Source organism: Drosophila erecta, unplaced genomic scaffold, assembly GCF_003286155.1.
Source record: "Drosophila erecta strain 14021-0224.00,06,07 unplaced genomic scaffold, DereRS2 tig00000126-arrow-pilon, whole genome shotgun sequence".
In the NCBI taxonomy this organism is placed as follows: domain Eukaryota; kingdom Metazoa; phylum Arthropoda; class Insecta; order Diptera; family Drosophilidae; genus Drosophila; species Drosophila erecta.
The window spans coordinates 304,618-317,520 of record NW_020825209.1 but is presented as its reverse complement, the minus strand read 5'-3'; the positions used below and the strand labels follow the sequence as shown (position 1 = coordinate 317,520).

At 49.5% G+C, this 12,903-nt stretch overlaps 2 protein-coding genes across 2 annotated transcripts; both read right to left on the bottom strand.

Annotated features, from left to right (window-relative positions):
- Positions 1-1,000: 1,000 nt before the first annotated feature.
- On the bottom strand, positions 1,001-12,826 carry LOC6555657 (protein lin-9 homolog). Its single transcript, XM_026982456.1, has 2 exons — positions 12,745-12,826; positions 1,001-4,093 (listed from the first exon to the last, which is right to left on the bottom strand). Exon 2 carries the CDS (start codon positions 4,070-4,072, stop codon positions 1,280-1,282), a length of 2,793 nt encoding a protein of 930 aa, XP_026838257.1. The 5' UTR covers positions 4,073-4,093; positions 12,745-12,826; the 3' UTR covers positions 1,001-1,279.
- On the bottom strand, positions 4,256-12,735 carry LOC6555656 (WD repeat-containing protein 7). The gene is made up of 2 exons (XM_001982533.3): positions 11,646-12,735; positions 4,256-10,391 (listed from the first exon to the last, which is right to left on the bottom strand). Exon 2 carries the CDS (start codon positions 10,273-10,275, stop codon positions 5,695-5,697), a length of 4,581 nt encoding a protein of 1,526 aa, XP_001982569.2. The 5' UTR covers positions 10,276-10,391; positions 11,646-12,735; the 3' UTR covers positions 4,256-5,694.
- Positions 12,827-12,903: the final 77 nt, after the last annotated feature.

The window sequence follows — 12,903 nt, the reverse complement described above, 5'->3', positions numbered from 1 at the left end:
ATTTGCCATCGAATAGCATTCAAGGTTTAAAATGTTGAATTTTGGCCATTTTTCGCAAAAAATTATGATGTTACCCCTTACAAAAATGCGATGTACATAGTTTTTCTTTAAACCTGATTTTTTGATTAAAAATTATCAGTTTTTTGTTCACAGCAGCTAAAATATTGGTCTGATTGTGGAATGTCATACCTCGTTGAATTCGCTATAAAATTTGCCATCGAATAGCATTCAAGGTTTAAAATGTTGAATTTTGGCCATTTTTCGCAAAAAATTATGATGTTGCCCCTAACAAGAAATGCAAAATTTTTGGAAAAAAATTATTCTTTCAAAATCAGCAGGAAAGTGATAGGGATCGTTAGTTGGGATCACTAGCTGTTCAAAACAGTAATTTTTATGGCTGTGTGAAGCTGTTCGACCAAGTTATGGTTTTACACCCCCGGGATGTACAGTTTTTCTTTAAACCTGATTTTTTGATTAAATATTATCAGTTTTTTGTTCACAGCAGCTAAAATATTCGTCTGATTGTGGAATGTCATACCTCGTTGAATTCGCTATAAAATTTGCCATCGAATAGCATTCAAGGTTTAAAATGTTGAATTTTGGCCATTTTTCGCAAAAAATTATGATGTTGCCCCTTACAAGAAATGCAAAATTTTTGGAAAAAAATTATTCTTTCAAAATCAGCAGGAAAGTGATAGGGATCGTTAGTTGGGATCACTAGCTGTTCAAAACAGTATTTTTTATGGCTGTGTGAAGCTGTTTGACCAAGTTATGGTTTTACACCCCCGGGATGTACATAGTTTTTCTTTAATCCTGATTTTTAAATTTTAAATTAGCTGGGATAATTTGCTGACCAAAAGAGTACTGTTTTTTAAACTAAATATTGAACTCGTAATAAAATTCCCTATCGAATGGCATTCAAGCCTTGGAATCATCTGGGAGGTCATGGCATTCCAGTCCTAAATAAAGAGGGATTTGCGCACAAGCCAATGAAAAACCGTCACTTTTTTTGTCCTGTTTATTTAAGACTTTCATAAATTCTTACAAAGTCAATGCCATACTTAAAAACATTTCAAAGTACCAATGCTTTCTTTGAATTTGTAAATACACTTTCCTACAAAGTCGCAGTTATTTAAAAAAAAAAAAACGATAGAGTCAGAAAGCTATGCGGATTGTTTTGTTACTTTTCCTATTGCAACGCGTTATTCAAAACTTTTTACTTAATCATGTTCCTAGGCTAACGTCCAGAAAGATGCATAATTTGCCATCGGGTAATCCTCTACAGTTCCTTCTCGTACACAAACCGCTCTTCCTCTTCTCCCTCCATGATCAGGGGCCCCAAGCCGACCATATCGTCCTCCTCGGTTTCGGCGGCCGATTGAAACTCCTCATCGGATTCCTTCATCGACTCGATGGTGATCTGCGTGTCCTCGGTCACAGCCGGATTGAGTGACTGCTCCTCGCGGTCCAGGTGCTGCTCCTCTGTGTCCTGATCATCGTCTGGTCGCTGCTGGTTAACATACTCTGCATTTTCCGACCCGTCGGATTCTAGCTTCTCTTCCTTCTCTGTGTCTGTGTCCGTGTGCTGGTTATTGTGGCCCTTCTTCGCTTCAGCCTCTTTTGGCCTGCCTTTAGCTTTCGTCTTGGAGGTGTCTGCGGCGGGCTCCTCATCCTCCCCATGCTTGTGATCCTGTACATGGTTCTCATCCATCTCCTCCTCGGATTTCAGCGATTTGATATCATCGTTGCCATCCGCCACGCGATTCAAGCTGCTCTCCTCCAAACTTCTGCTAATATCCATGGCTATGTACTCCAGTCGCACCTGGACACTCTTCTGGAACACCTCGCTGTTCTCGCTGCAGAAAAGATTGCTGCGTACTTCCTCGAGGCAGCCTTCGAGCACCTTGTTAACCTCGCTCACATCGCAGTCGCCGCCGAGATTCTGGGTTACGATCAGCAGCGTGGTGAGGTTCTTCAGCAGCTTTATCATCCGCGTATTTTTTACCATCCCCTTGTTTATGTCGTCGACCGTTTGCGACGCCTTGGCTCGGCACTCTTCGCGCAAATATGTTGGCGAAATCATGGCCTGGACATTGGGATTGCGTGTCAGGCTGGAGGACATCTCCTGCACCTTGGTGAGTTCGAACATGAGCTCGCCGTTGATGCGCTCGATGGACACGATATTGAAGGCATACTGCCGCTGGAAGTTGTCGGCAATCTGTCGGCGATGGCGATCACCATTCTCGTCCTGACTTATCATATCGCCCATGGCCAGCTCGGCGCTGGCGTTCATTTTGTTTAGCCGCTGGATTCGATCCGCCTTTACCGCAATGTACTTCTCCAGGCGCACCAGATGCTCCAGCAGCGAGCTGGGGTAAGCGTGGTGCCGCGCCAACTGCTGTCGTATGGGGCTCTCGCCCACCGAATCCTGACCCAGCAGGGGATCACTCTTGTTCAGCTTCATGCTGAGCGCATTTCGCGCAGCCGCATTATTGCTGACAAGGTGCTTCTGCGGTCTGGAGTAGTATGATCCCGCTCCCGCTCCCGCTGCCGCTCCTGCACCGCCGACTCCCTTTTCCTTCTTCTGCAGATAGTTGTTGGTAAGATTTGCCGTGAAGCCCAGATTGGTTGTGAAGCCGAGATTATTCGTTTGATAGACGCTCATCAGGTTCGGCCGGAAGTCTTTGGTGAAGCTGTGCAGCGGCAGCATCTCGTGAAAGTTCTCCGACACAATCTCGTAATCTGGGATGGCATGGGTGCCCAAGCCGGGTCGTTCGAAGGTCACTCGGTACATGGCGTTCAGTGAGTCGTAGGCGGCCACTGTGCCCGCAAATATCCCGTCCTGGGGAGTTCTTAATCTGGCAGTGACCTTGGTGCCCAGCGGCAGTGGCATCGGTATCTTCTCCGGCATGCCCGACAACAGCATAGAGTCCTTGAACTCGCCTGGTTTCCGCGATTGCAGGGTTCGCATCAGCTGACGTTTGCGGTCCAACTCCTTGCGCTCCTCACTGAAAAAGTTGGCGGAGCAGCGCCGCGGCCTGCCCATCCTCCGCCTAATATTCACCCACTCGTGGCGATTGAGGCTTCGGGTGCCCAGCCTGGGTGCCAGCTCGTTAACATGGTTGATAAACTCATCGCGGCATTCGAACAGTGGCTTGTCAATGTACGAGTAGAACCACTCGGCTATGGCCCACTTGTGCGCTTTGGGCAGTTTGAGGAGATTGCGCAGCCTTAGGCCAATGGACTGACCCAATCGCTTGTTCGCCAGCGCTGCAGCCTCGGCTTGGCTGGCTTCCTCCTTGGCGGCCGCTGCAGCCGCCGCCGCTGCAGCGCCACCCTTTCCAACGAAATGGGCACCCCGCCCCGTCTTCAGTCCTCCAGTGCCCAGCTTGCTGCCCATCGACTGGCTCTTCGATGGCGTCTTCTTGTGCTTGCCCAACTGCTGCGGCTCAGTGCTGGCCGAATTAGAGTTGGATCCCTGCTCACTGGAACGCATGTAGCGGGATACCACTCCCTTGCGTTTCTTCAGCACCTTCGATGGGGTGAGCGGGATCTTCTGGGCCGAGCCTCCGCCGGCGGACAGCGGTGGCCTGCCTGGCATTTTCTTGGGTGCCAAGCTCATGCGCAGCGGCTTGTCATCGTTGATGATGTTCTCGTCGTAAAAGAGACGATTTCTCTTACGTATCCGAGCGGGCATTCCACGGGCGTTTAGGGTTAGGATGGGTGCCTTCTGGATTTTGGGCTTGGGCGGCGGGGCGCTGCCCACGCGTTGGAGACCCAGTGTCGCTAGGCTAAAAGCCGGCGGCTCTACCTGCTCCTCTGGTTCGCTGGTCTCGTTACTGTCCGGCTCTTCGTCGTCGTCCTCTTCCTCGACGTGCTCCTCCTCCTCCTCCTCCTCCTCCTCTTCGTCGCCGTCGAGATCATCACGATTGATCTCATCGTCATGCTCCATCGGCCGGACATCAATGGCCTCATCCCCCTCGCTGAGAGCGGACTGCCTTCGGATTACAGAAGCGGCTACGGAAGGTGCTGCCTTCCTGCCTCGACCTTTGTGGGCTACTGCGACGGACATTCTCACTGGGCGACCGGAGAGCTGAAATTCAAGGAGCACAGTTTATCAGGTAAGAATCTAGGCAACTATAATAAAGGGTCGAAAATAGCTACAGCAGACAGGCGGCACAAGACTGCTACCCCACAATGCCAGATGTGCTTCAGCTCCAGAAGCGTTGCCCCCACCAATGGAAAGCCAAGGGAACAGGGATTTGCAGATGTTTCTTTGACTTTATTTGTTGTATACTCCGTACATAATTGTTGTAGTTGCTTCGTTTCTTTTGTTTGTGTAATACTTTGATTGAAGGATCTCGTATATAAGTATGCTCGTGTCCCCACATAATTCGCAATTGAAATAAAGCACAAATTCAATTAACTCTCTCACATAGTACACGTGTGTTTGCTGTGTTGTATTAGATACGTAAACGAACACATATTGCAAATTCAGTTGGGTATATATATAAGTATGCATTATATCTATAGTTAGGATAAGTAGTTCTCCCGTACAGCTGCAGGCATTTCTGTTAACAGGTTACCAGTTGACCAGTTTACTAGTTGACCAGTTTACCAATTGACCAGTTTACTAGTTGACCAGTTGACCAGTTCACAACTTGACCAGATTGCTTCCTAGGCCTCAAGTATCGCCATCCTTTGTCTGTGTTCTGTGGCTCGCATTTTATGAACAGAATGCCCATACAACATCGCAGGACAATAAGACTTTTTACACAGGCTTCAGCAGAAATATAACATCGAAAGAATAAGATATATGGGAGTTACAATGTTTATAATGTAGTGTAAAAAAAAACTGTTCGTTCACTAGTTATTTACTCCTCGTTTTTGCTCTGGTTGGTTGGCTTTCGCTTCGTTACTTTGCTCAATACATTTGTTTAGGTTTATTTTAGATATATATATATAACAATACATTAGGCATAACAAATATCAATAATAATAATTATAGTACCATACAATAGTAATAATAATAGTTGTGTAATAATAATAACAGCTTTTCATTCTTTGTTTTTTTTTTTCGTTTTTCATTTCCTTTGCTTTACTCGTGTAGATGTTGGTTAATTGTTGTTTACCTTGTTAATATTTGGATTTAGTTTTTCTTTTTTCCGCATGGGAAATTAACGACAAACAGAAACGGAAACAGAAACACGTGTTCTAAGAGTATGGGTAAAAGTTAGGCACTAAAAATTAAAACGGACGCAGAAGGGGGAAGGGAATAAGAGGCATATTAAAATCGTGTTATACATTAAAATACATACAGATACGGATTAGATACAGATACAGATATATAGGGTAAGTATATAAATAAATAACAAAATGTGTTGTGAACTTCCGCTTGAACTAACTTCGCTTAGCTTCTCGTTTGCCCCAGCTTTGTTTTCATTTTTGTTTCGACTTAATGTTGCTAAGCTTTTCTTCGTTTCCATTACCTTAACTATTTTGGGAAACGCCGTACATAACCGCACTTTTATTTTCGAATAATTATTGTTTTGTCGTTTCTGCTCCCCCAGCTTCCCCAGCTCCTCCTGCTCTACCGTCGCCTCGTCCTCCTCGTTTTGCTCATCCGAAGCGCTGCTCTGAAGCCAGCACTGATTGCCAAATAACATGCTATACATCCCGCATCGCTCCTTCATCTTAGACATTAAATCGCGTCTCGGAGCCGTCGGCCAGCATAAGTGTCACCGTGCGATTGTTGATCCACACCAGCCTGGCCAGGCGCATCGGGTTCAGGCGCGACACATCCGGAATGGGGGCCGTGGAGTAGCCCTTCGTACAGCGCGTCTGCGACTGGCCCAACCCGAACATCCCCGTTGAGGTCTGCCAGAAGGAGAGGCGGTTCTCCGCGCAAGAGTACGAGACCAGGTACTTGCCGTCCGGCGAGAAGGCCAGCGAGGTGATCGGATGCGTGTGAGCCGGTATCATCTGGCACTTGTTCTGCCGCAGCTCGTAGATGGCCAGGTTGCCACTGTTGGCGCCCACGGCGATGCGCCGTGTTTGGGCGCAGTGCGAGATCTGGTTAAACTTGCAGATGGCGGGACACAGCTCCGCCAGGCCGCGGCTCTTTAGCTCATTGGCGTCCACGCAGTGCAGGGCGATGTCCATCACCTCCACCAGGAGGCCGGCGATCTCCGACTGCATCTTGTCTATCAGCATCTCAACGCACTGCAAAATCTCGCCCTTGGCCTTGTGCAGAACGGACTGGGTGAGCGGCGTGTTGATGGACTGCGCGTTCTGCTGCATCGTATTGTACCTGGCTACCTCGCGCGCCATCGTAGTGATGAACGCCGCCGGCCGAGCAGTGGCTATCAAACGCAGAGCGTGCCTGGCGGTTCGGCAGGCATCCGCTTGCGGGGTAAGTGGGAGTTTATAGTTCAGGTTTGGCACTGCTTTACCCTCGCACGATATCTCCAGCAGGCCGAGGAGCACCTTGGATACATCCAGATACGGCTCCCACACGGTGAATCCCCGACCCAACAGATCAATGGCTGCCCGGCGCAGTGGCGTGTATTGTGGTAGCTTCGGAGACGGTGGCGCGTACAGCAGGTGGGCCAGGGCCATTGAGGTGAGACGGGCTAGATTGTTGGCTATGCCGAAGCCCTCCACCACACTGGATTTCCGGCGCTCGCCGCCAGCAACTCCACTGGTTAGATTAGCTCCCGTGGCCAAGCTAATACTTCCACGGTGATTTGGCGACTCCTGGGATATATCCTGGCCAAATTCTGCTCCTATAACACCTAATAGGATTACTGCCGTAGTTTGCTTGCGCTTCAGCTCCGACAAACTGGATGGTTTGCGTATAATCTCCTCTTCTTCCTCTTCGTAGTCTTCATCTTGGTGGGCATCTCCTCCAGGAACGCTGCCGCCTGCACCGCTACCACTCCCGGCACCAACGCCTCCGGAGCCTCCGACGCCCACCCCTCCATTGCCACCCGATCCCGAGCCAGCTCCTCCGCCCGCCGGCTGACTTATCAGGGCCAACTGCTGTTGGGCACCCACTATGGGCTCCGTGTGCGTGTAGAGTGGCAGATACTGTGCCCAGCTCTCGACTAGCTGCTTGCGGCCCTTCTTGCCCATCCGGGTAAGCTCGCCCAAGAGGATCTGCTGTGCCGCCTCCCTGATCTCTATGCAGTGATGCTGCCAGCGCTTGACCATCATTTCCACCTGCGGGCGCTTGAATTTCTTCGGCTCCAGGGCCTCAATTTTGTCCGGCAACAGGAAGCAATGGTGGGTAGCAAGCAGGCTCCAGGCATGCTTGATCTGGGAGATGTGGTGGGCCATCAGCTCCTCGCGCTCCTCCTCGTTGCTCAATGTGGAGTCCGTGCGCTGGGCCAAGCGCTGCAGCTTCTTGTGCTTCTCGCTGTCGGGCAGAAAGGAGGCAGCGCTCATCGATAGCAGCGTGTTGGACATGGCCACCAGAGCGAGAATATGGTTAGTGGTCAACGTTGTGCTGAGCTCCCAATGCAGGCGGGATGTAAAAACAGCCGTGAGATGCTCCAAGCGCTGCAACTCCTCGGGCAGCGGGCGCTTCTTGGAGCTGGAGGGAAGCTGGATGCCCGGCGGTATGGCATAGTTGTTCTGCCATGTGGGCAGCAGCAGAGACATATAGCCGGCCTTGGAAAGCACTCCGTATGAGATGGGCACAATGGGTCTAAGCAGGCCCAAGCGCGTCTCGCACATCTTGTCTAGATGGGGATCCAGGCCCCAGGAATGGAGCAGCGAAAGCAGTAACTGGGCTACCTCCATAACGTGCGTAACCTCCATCTTGGAAGCGATTTTGCTTTTCAGGTCCTGCTGCTCCTCGTGCGGCTCCACTGCCTTTTGCAGACTCTCCACCTTGGCCTGTACTTTCTTCTCGACAATCTCAGTTTTCTCCTTGAATTTCTGCACTAGTCCATGTTTGTCTTTGTCCTTCAGGATCTTCTCCACATCCACGGCCTTGTTTTTCACCTTGTTGAAAAAGTCACCGATCTTCTTGCTGGCATCCAAATGCATCGATTTGCCATCTTTGGGATTCTGCAGGTGGACACCAAGTGATTCCAAAGTAGCTGGTGTCATCTGTGCGTATTCTTCGCTATGCAATTCGAAGATCAGTCCCTCGATGTCAAAGAAAAGGATGTGGCTCTCCGCATCCTTAGGATTAGTGCGAAGACCCTGGATAACCAGAGGATTGCTGCGGTGCTTCATTAGGAAATCGAAGTTTCCTTGGTTATGACCCTGAAGTTGCTGGAGTTGTGTAATCCCACGTTGGGTAGCGTGACGGATTGCATTCATGTTGCGCGACTTCAGGCCACGGAAGAAATGCACTGCAGGATTGGCCATGCCCATCTCGCTGGCAGATGCACCATTGGAACCACCGCCGCCGCCTCCCGAGCCGCCGTCCTCCGCCTGTTCATCGCAAGCTGAAAGCACTTCCTCTGCCAGCATCCCGTGTAGCACTCGATCGAGATGACCCGTTTCCATTTGCCACACGTACACGCTGCCATCGGAGCAGCCTACGATTAGAAAATCGTCCAGAGGACGCCACTTTATGGTGACCACCGGGAACAGATGTCTGCTTGCCAGAGTCACACACTTGCGCTCCTGAAGGGACACTAGCGTAACGGAATGGTCCGATGCCACCGAACATATGCATTTCAGGATCCGTGGACTACAGCTCTCTGGCGGCACCAACAGTTGTGTGATCTCTCCCGCATGCACGCAAAACCGATGCAGCAAGCTGCCGCTGTACAGATCCCACAGACACACGGCAAAATCGATGCCGCCGGAGAGTAGATGCGACTTCTCGTACCGCGAATGAATCATCGAGGGGCACAGCAGGCAGTTGACCCTGCCTCGATGACCGTAGAGGATCTGATGCGAGGGCCAATCGCTGAAGTTCTGCTTTATGCCCACGAGGAGCTGCATCATCACTGTCTGGGTGGCTGGCACTATGACAATGCTGCCATCCTCGCGTCCGATCACCAGGCGACTCTGCTGTGGCAGATAGATACTCGAGGTAAGCTTCACTGGCGACTCTGTGATGCGGGACAGCTGATCCAGGATGCCCACGGGTGGTGGATCCATTATGGACCACGCCTCGACCAACGAAGTGCACACGTGTGGCTTAAGGACTCGTGGCGGCATCTGTTTGGCCTGCAATATGCTAATATTGTCTAACGGTACCTCCGGCACATTCCACACAGAGATGTATCCCTCGGAGTCTCCGCGCAGAAGATTGTGCTGACCACCGGCGCCTTGAAGCAGCTTCATGGCTGGAGGGCACGACAGCACCTTATCACCCGCGTGTTGCAACACGTAGTAGAGATAAGGTGCATCTCTGACGACACTCTTTGAGTGGAACTCCTTGTTGTCGGGAATGCAGTTGGCGGGCAGCTTGTACAAGTAGCCCTTTCCCTCATCTGTCCAGAGCATTACCCGGTCGGAGGTGATGAAGTCGCCGCCCTGCCAACGTTCCCTTGCCGGAGCAATTACGGAGCAGAGTACGGTGAAGTCGCCGGCATCATAGATCTGCCAGTATTTGGTACAAACTAAGAGCACAGTGCGCTGGTTCTGGGCGCAGCAATTCATGGTGATGGCATTCAGGCAACGTATCTCCTTGGATTCGTTCTCGTAGATGGGCTCCGCGTGTTTGTTTTCGTTACCCGTGAGAGTCCAGACCTTCACGGTTCCGGTGGTGGTGATGGCCAACACTACATCATCCTTGCGACGCATGGGACGCAGTACGTGAATAGCAGATATCCAATCCGGTTTGACTTTCGAGCTGAGCACGTAGATCACCTCTAGACTAAATGGGTCCATGACCATGATTTCGGCATAGTAGCCAATGCAAAAGAGGCGCACATCCTCGCTGTTGGCGGTGTGGTAGCTCTGGATTTGGGTGTGCACCTGGGGCAGCTTGACTGCCTCCATGCACTTGCCGTCCGTGAGGTCCCAGGTGCACATCTCTCCGTTCTCAGACGAGCTGACCAGGAAGTTGTTCTCTGGCAGAAGCGAGGCACGTACTAAGCACAATACGGGCGCAGAATGGCCCACCAAGAGGCAGCGCGGCGACATCTTAAGGGTGGTGGGCTCCACTTGCCAAAGGCAGATCTGTCCATCGTAGCAGCCAGTGACCAGGGTGAACTGATCGTCCGAGAGGAACACGCTAGAGATGCAGTGCGTGGGCGCCGTGGGTCCCCACAGCACCACAGGCACCACCAGATTGGTACTGACCATTGTGGTGCGCTTTACCCAATCTTTGCGGTGGCTCTCCTTCTTCTCCTCCTCCGCCGGCTTCCTTCTGCTCCCTGCTCGTGCCGCTGGCGATCGTGGTTTTGCTGCTACTGCGGGCTCTGTAAGAATTGTTATTGAGTAAACATTTGCTCACGTCCACCTAGTGGATGCGGATTATGGATGGTGGCCCCTGTGTGCGTAAGAACTTTAGTTTGGATCGGGTTTGAGTGCGTGGATGGTACAGTGAAAGCTGCTAATCAGTTACTCACCCAAGGTCTTTCTAAACTTTTGATTTTTCTTTATCATTTTATTTCACTTCGTTTCCAAGCAGCTATTAGTGCTCTACAGCCCACACCTATTCAATATGAATTGAATGCATATGGCGTTCTTATTGGAAAGGAAGAATCCCAAGGGTACCCCTTTGGGTTACCTAATGTTTATTAAACAAGCTCCGATTCTCATTTCCTGTTAAATGTTTAAACAGACTTTTTCGCTTTCTTTGGCAAGAAGCGAAATCTAACTAAGCGAGGTTTACATTTACAACTTATGCAATGTGTAAACATTATAAGAAAGATTGAAGAAAAAAACTCTACCTTTGGCGAGACTTTTTATACATATCTATAAATCTATATAAATATAAAATATAAAATAAATAATATAAATCTATACAGCTAAAAAAAATTTATGGGAGGAGCTATAATAAATTCAGTTAAAAATACGAAAGTATTTAAAAAAATTCATCTCAAATATTCTCTTAGAGTAAACGATAAGATAAGAAATTCCTAATTTTGTGGACAGATTAAGAGGTAACGCTACAGACTGGAGTCTTGCGAGCAAGCTATCTGGACTGATAATGATTTATGTATCAATCCTCTGAAATCTGACTTTATCGTGTTAGTGAATTCTTTACAGGTTTTTCCCCTGCTATCTTGTAAGTGAATATGTCAGTCGGAGTGAGCTGCAAAACTCTTAAGATAAGGCCACCTGACAGGTGACATTCGTTCCAGCCCCCGGCACCATAACTGTACGTTTGTCCACCTTGGCCAGCCTCCACTGTACTCCACTCCACCTCGGAATTGGAATGTCCAAAGATAAACAAGGGTTATACAATATGTGCGGTGGGCGACAGTGGCAAAACCAGAGAAGCGATCCACGGATATGCATATGTATATCGGGTTTCGTGCCGAACAGGGAATATGCGAAGGCGCCCGCTGTCGCCAATTGAAAGATCAATTAATTGGGCGACAATTTGGCATCGCAATTTGAGCGGATTTTGCCTCTGCTATCGCACGCACACGCACACACACCCTCACACTAGGCACGCACACAGGGACAAGCCACAATAATTGTAGATAACTGGGCATTTAGCTAACATTTTTCAGCAGTTTTCCGTATTGGGCTGACTGCCGCGCGTGATTCCTCCGCTATAGAATCCGATTCCAAATCCAATTCCGAATCCGTATTCAATTCCGAGTCCCGAGTCAGCTTGCTCTCGATATGGAGAACTTAATGATGGTCAGCTACTGGTGGTGACGGTGCTTATTGATCCTGGTCGACGGACATCGCGGTGGCGGAGCAGCGGACTTCAATGTCGATTTCGATTCGGTTCGGTTCTAATTTATGGACACGGGACGGGCGAAACGCACACCACCCCCCGAGCACACCAACACACCAACACCTTTCCGCTGTACAGATTGCTTACAACACACACACGTTGCGTTGCTGTTGCTACTTTGTTATTGCTTTTGCTGGCCACTTTTGCGTACTGCTCATATTTGTTGCACACACTTTCCGCTGGAACCTGCACTCCACGGGATCAAAACACTCCACTGTATTTTCGATTTACTTGCTATTTCCTATATTTTTTTTTTGTACACGACTGTGAAAAAAAGCAACGAAAATATTTTATCGACCGTGGGGTAAAAATTTTCGATAGGTTTGCGTGAGCGGACAGGGTTGCAACCGTAACTTCGGGCGCTCTGCTATCGATGCCATGCGAGGGGCGACAGCCCTGGCCCAAAAATTTAATATTTTCCTTTAATTGTTTATAAATATGCAAATAACTGGATGGAAACACGATTTCTAGTCGCCAAAAGGCACACGCTTATGTCTACTGGTCAATCGGACGGGTTCGATGTGGTTTCTGGTCAGCCAGAAGCAATCCCGCACGTTTTGTCCCACAATGTTGTTACTTTTCGCCCAACGGACAATTAACCATACGCGATTACATTTAAAGGGACGCCTTCCTCGGCGTACAAAGGGTCGTGATGCACTGACTCCGCGGGAGAGTAATGGACCTCCTTTTAGAGTTTTCCCCCGTCAAGTATATTTCAAAACCGAAACAGAAACCATCGCTGCCCATCGGCAGAAAGGCAATCCGCAGTCAGAGGCGTAACAAAGGCTGCGACTTGTTTGGTCAGCTTATCCGGAGGATGTCCGGGTGTGAAACAGGAGCAGAAGGTAGTTACTTACCACTGGGTACAGTTGCTTCTATTGCGGGCGGCCGTTTCGCTGGATATTTTGAATTTAAAACACCTTTTACCCGTACAAACACACACTTTTGAATGGCCACAAAAAAAAACACTGATTCGTGCTGCCAACTTGGCGCAAAAAAAGAATAAAAGGCGCGCG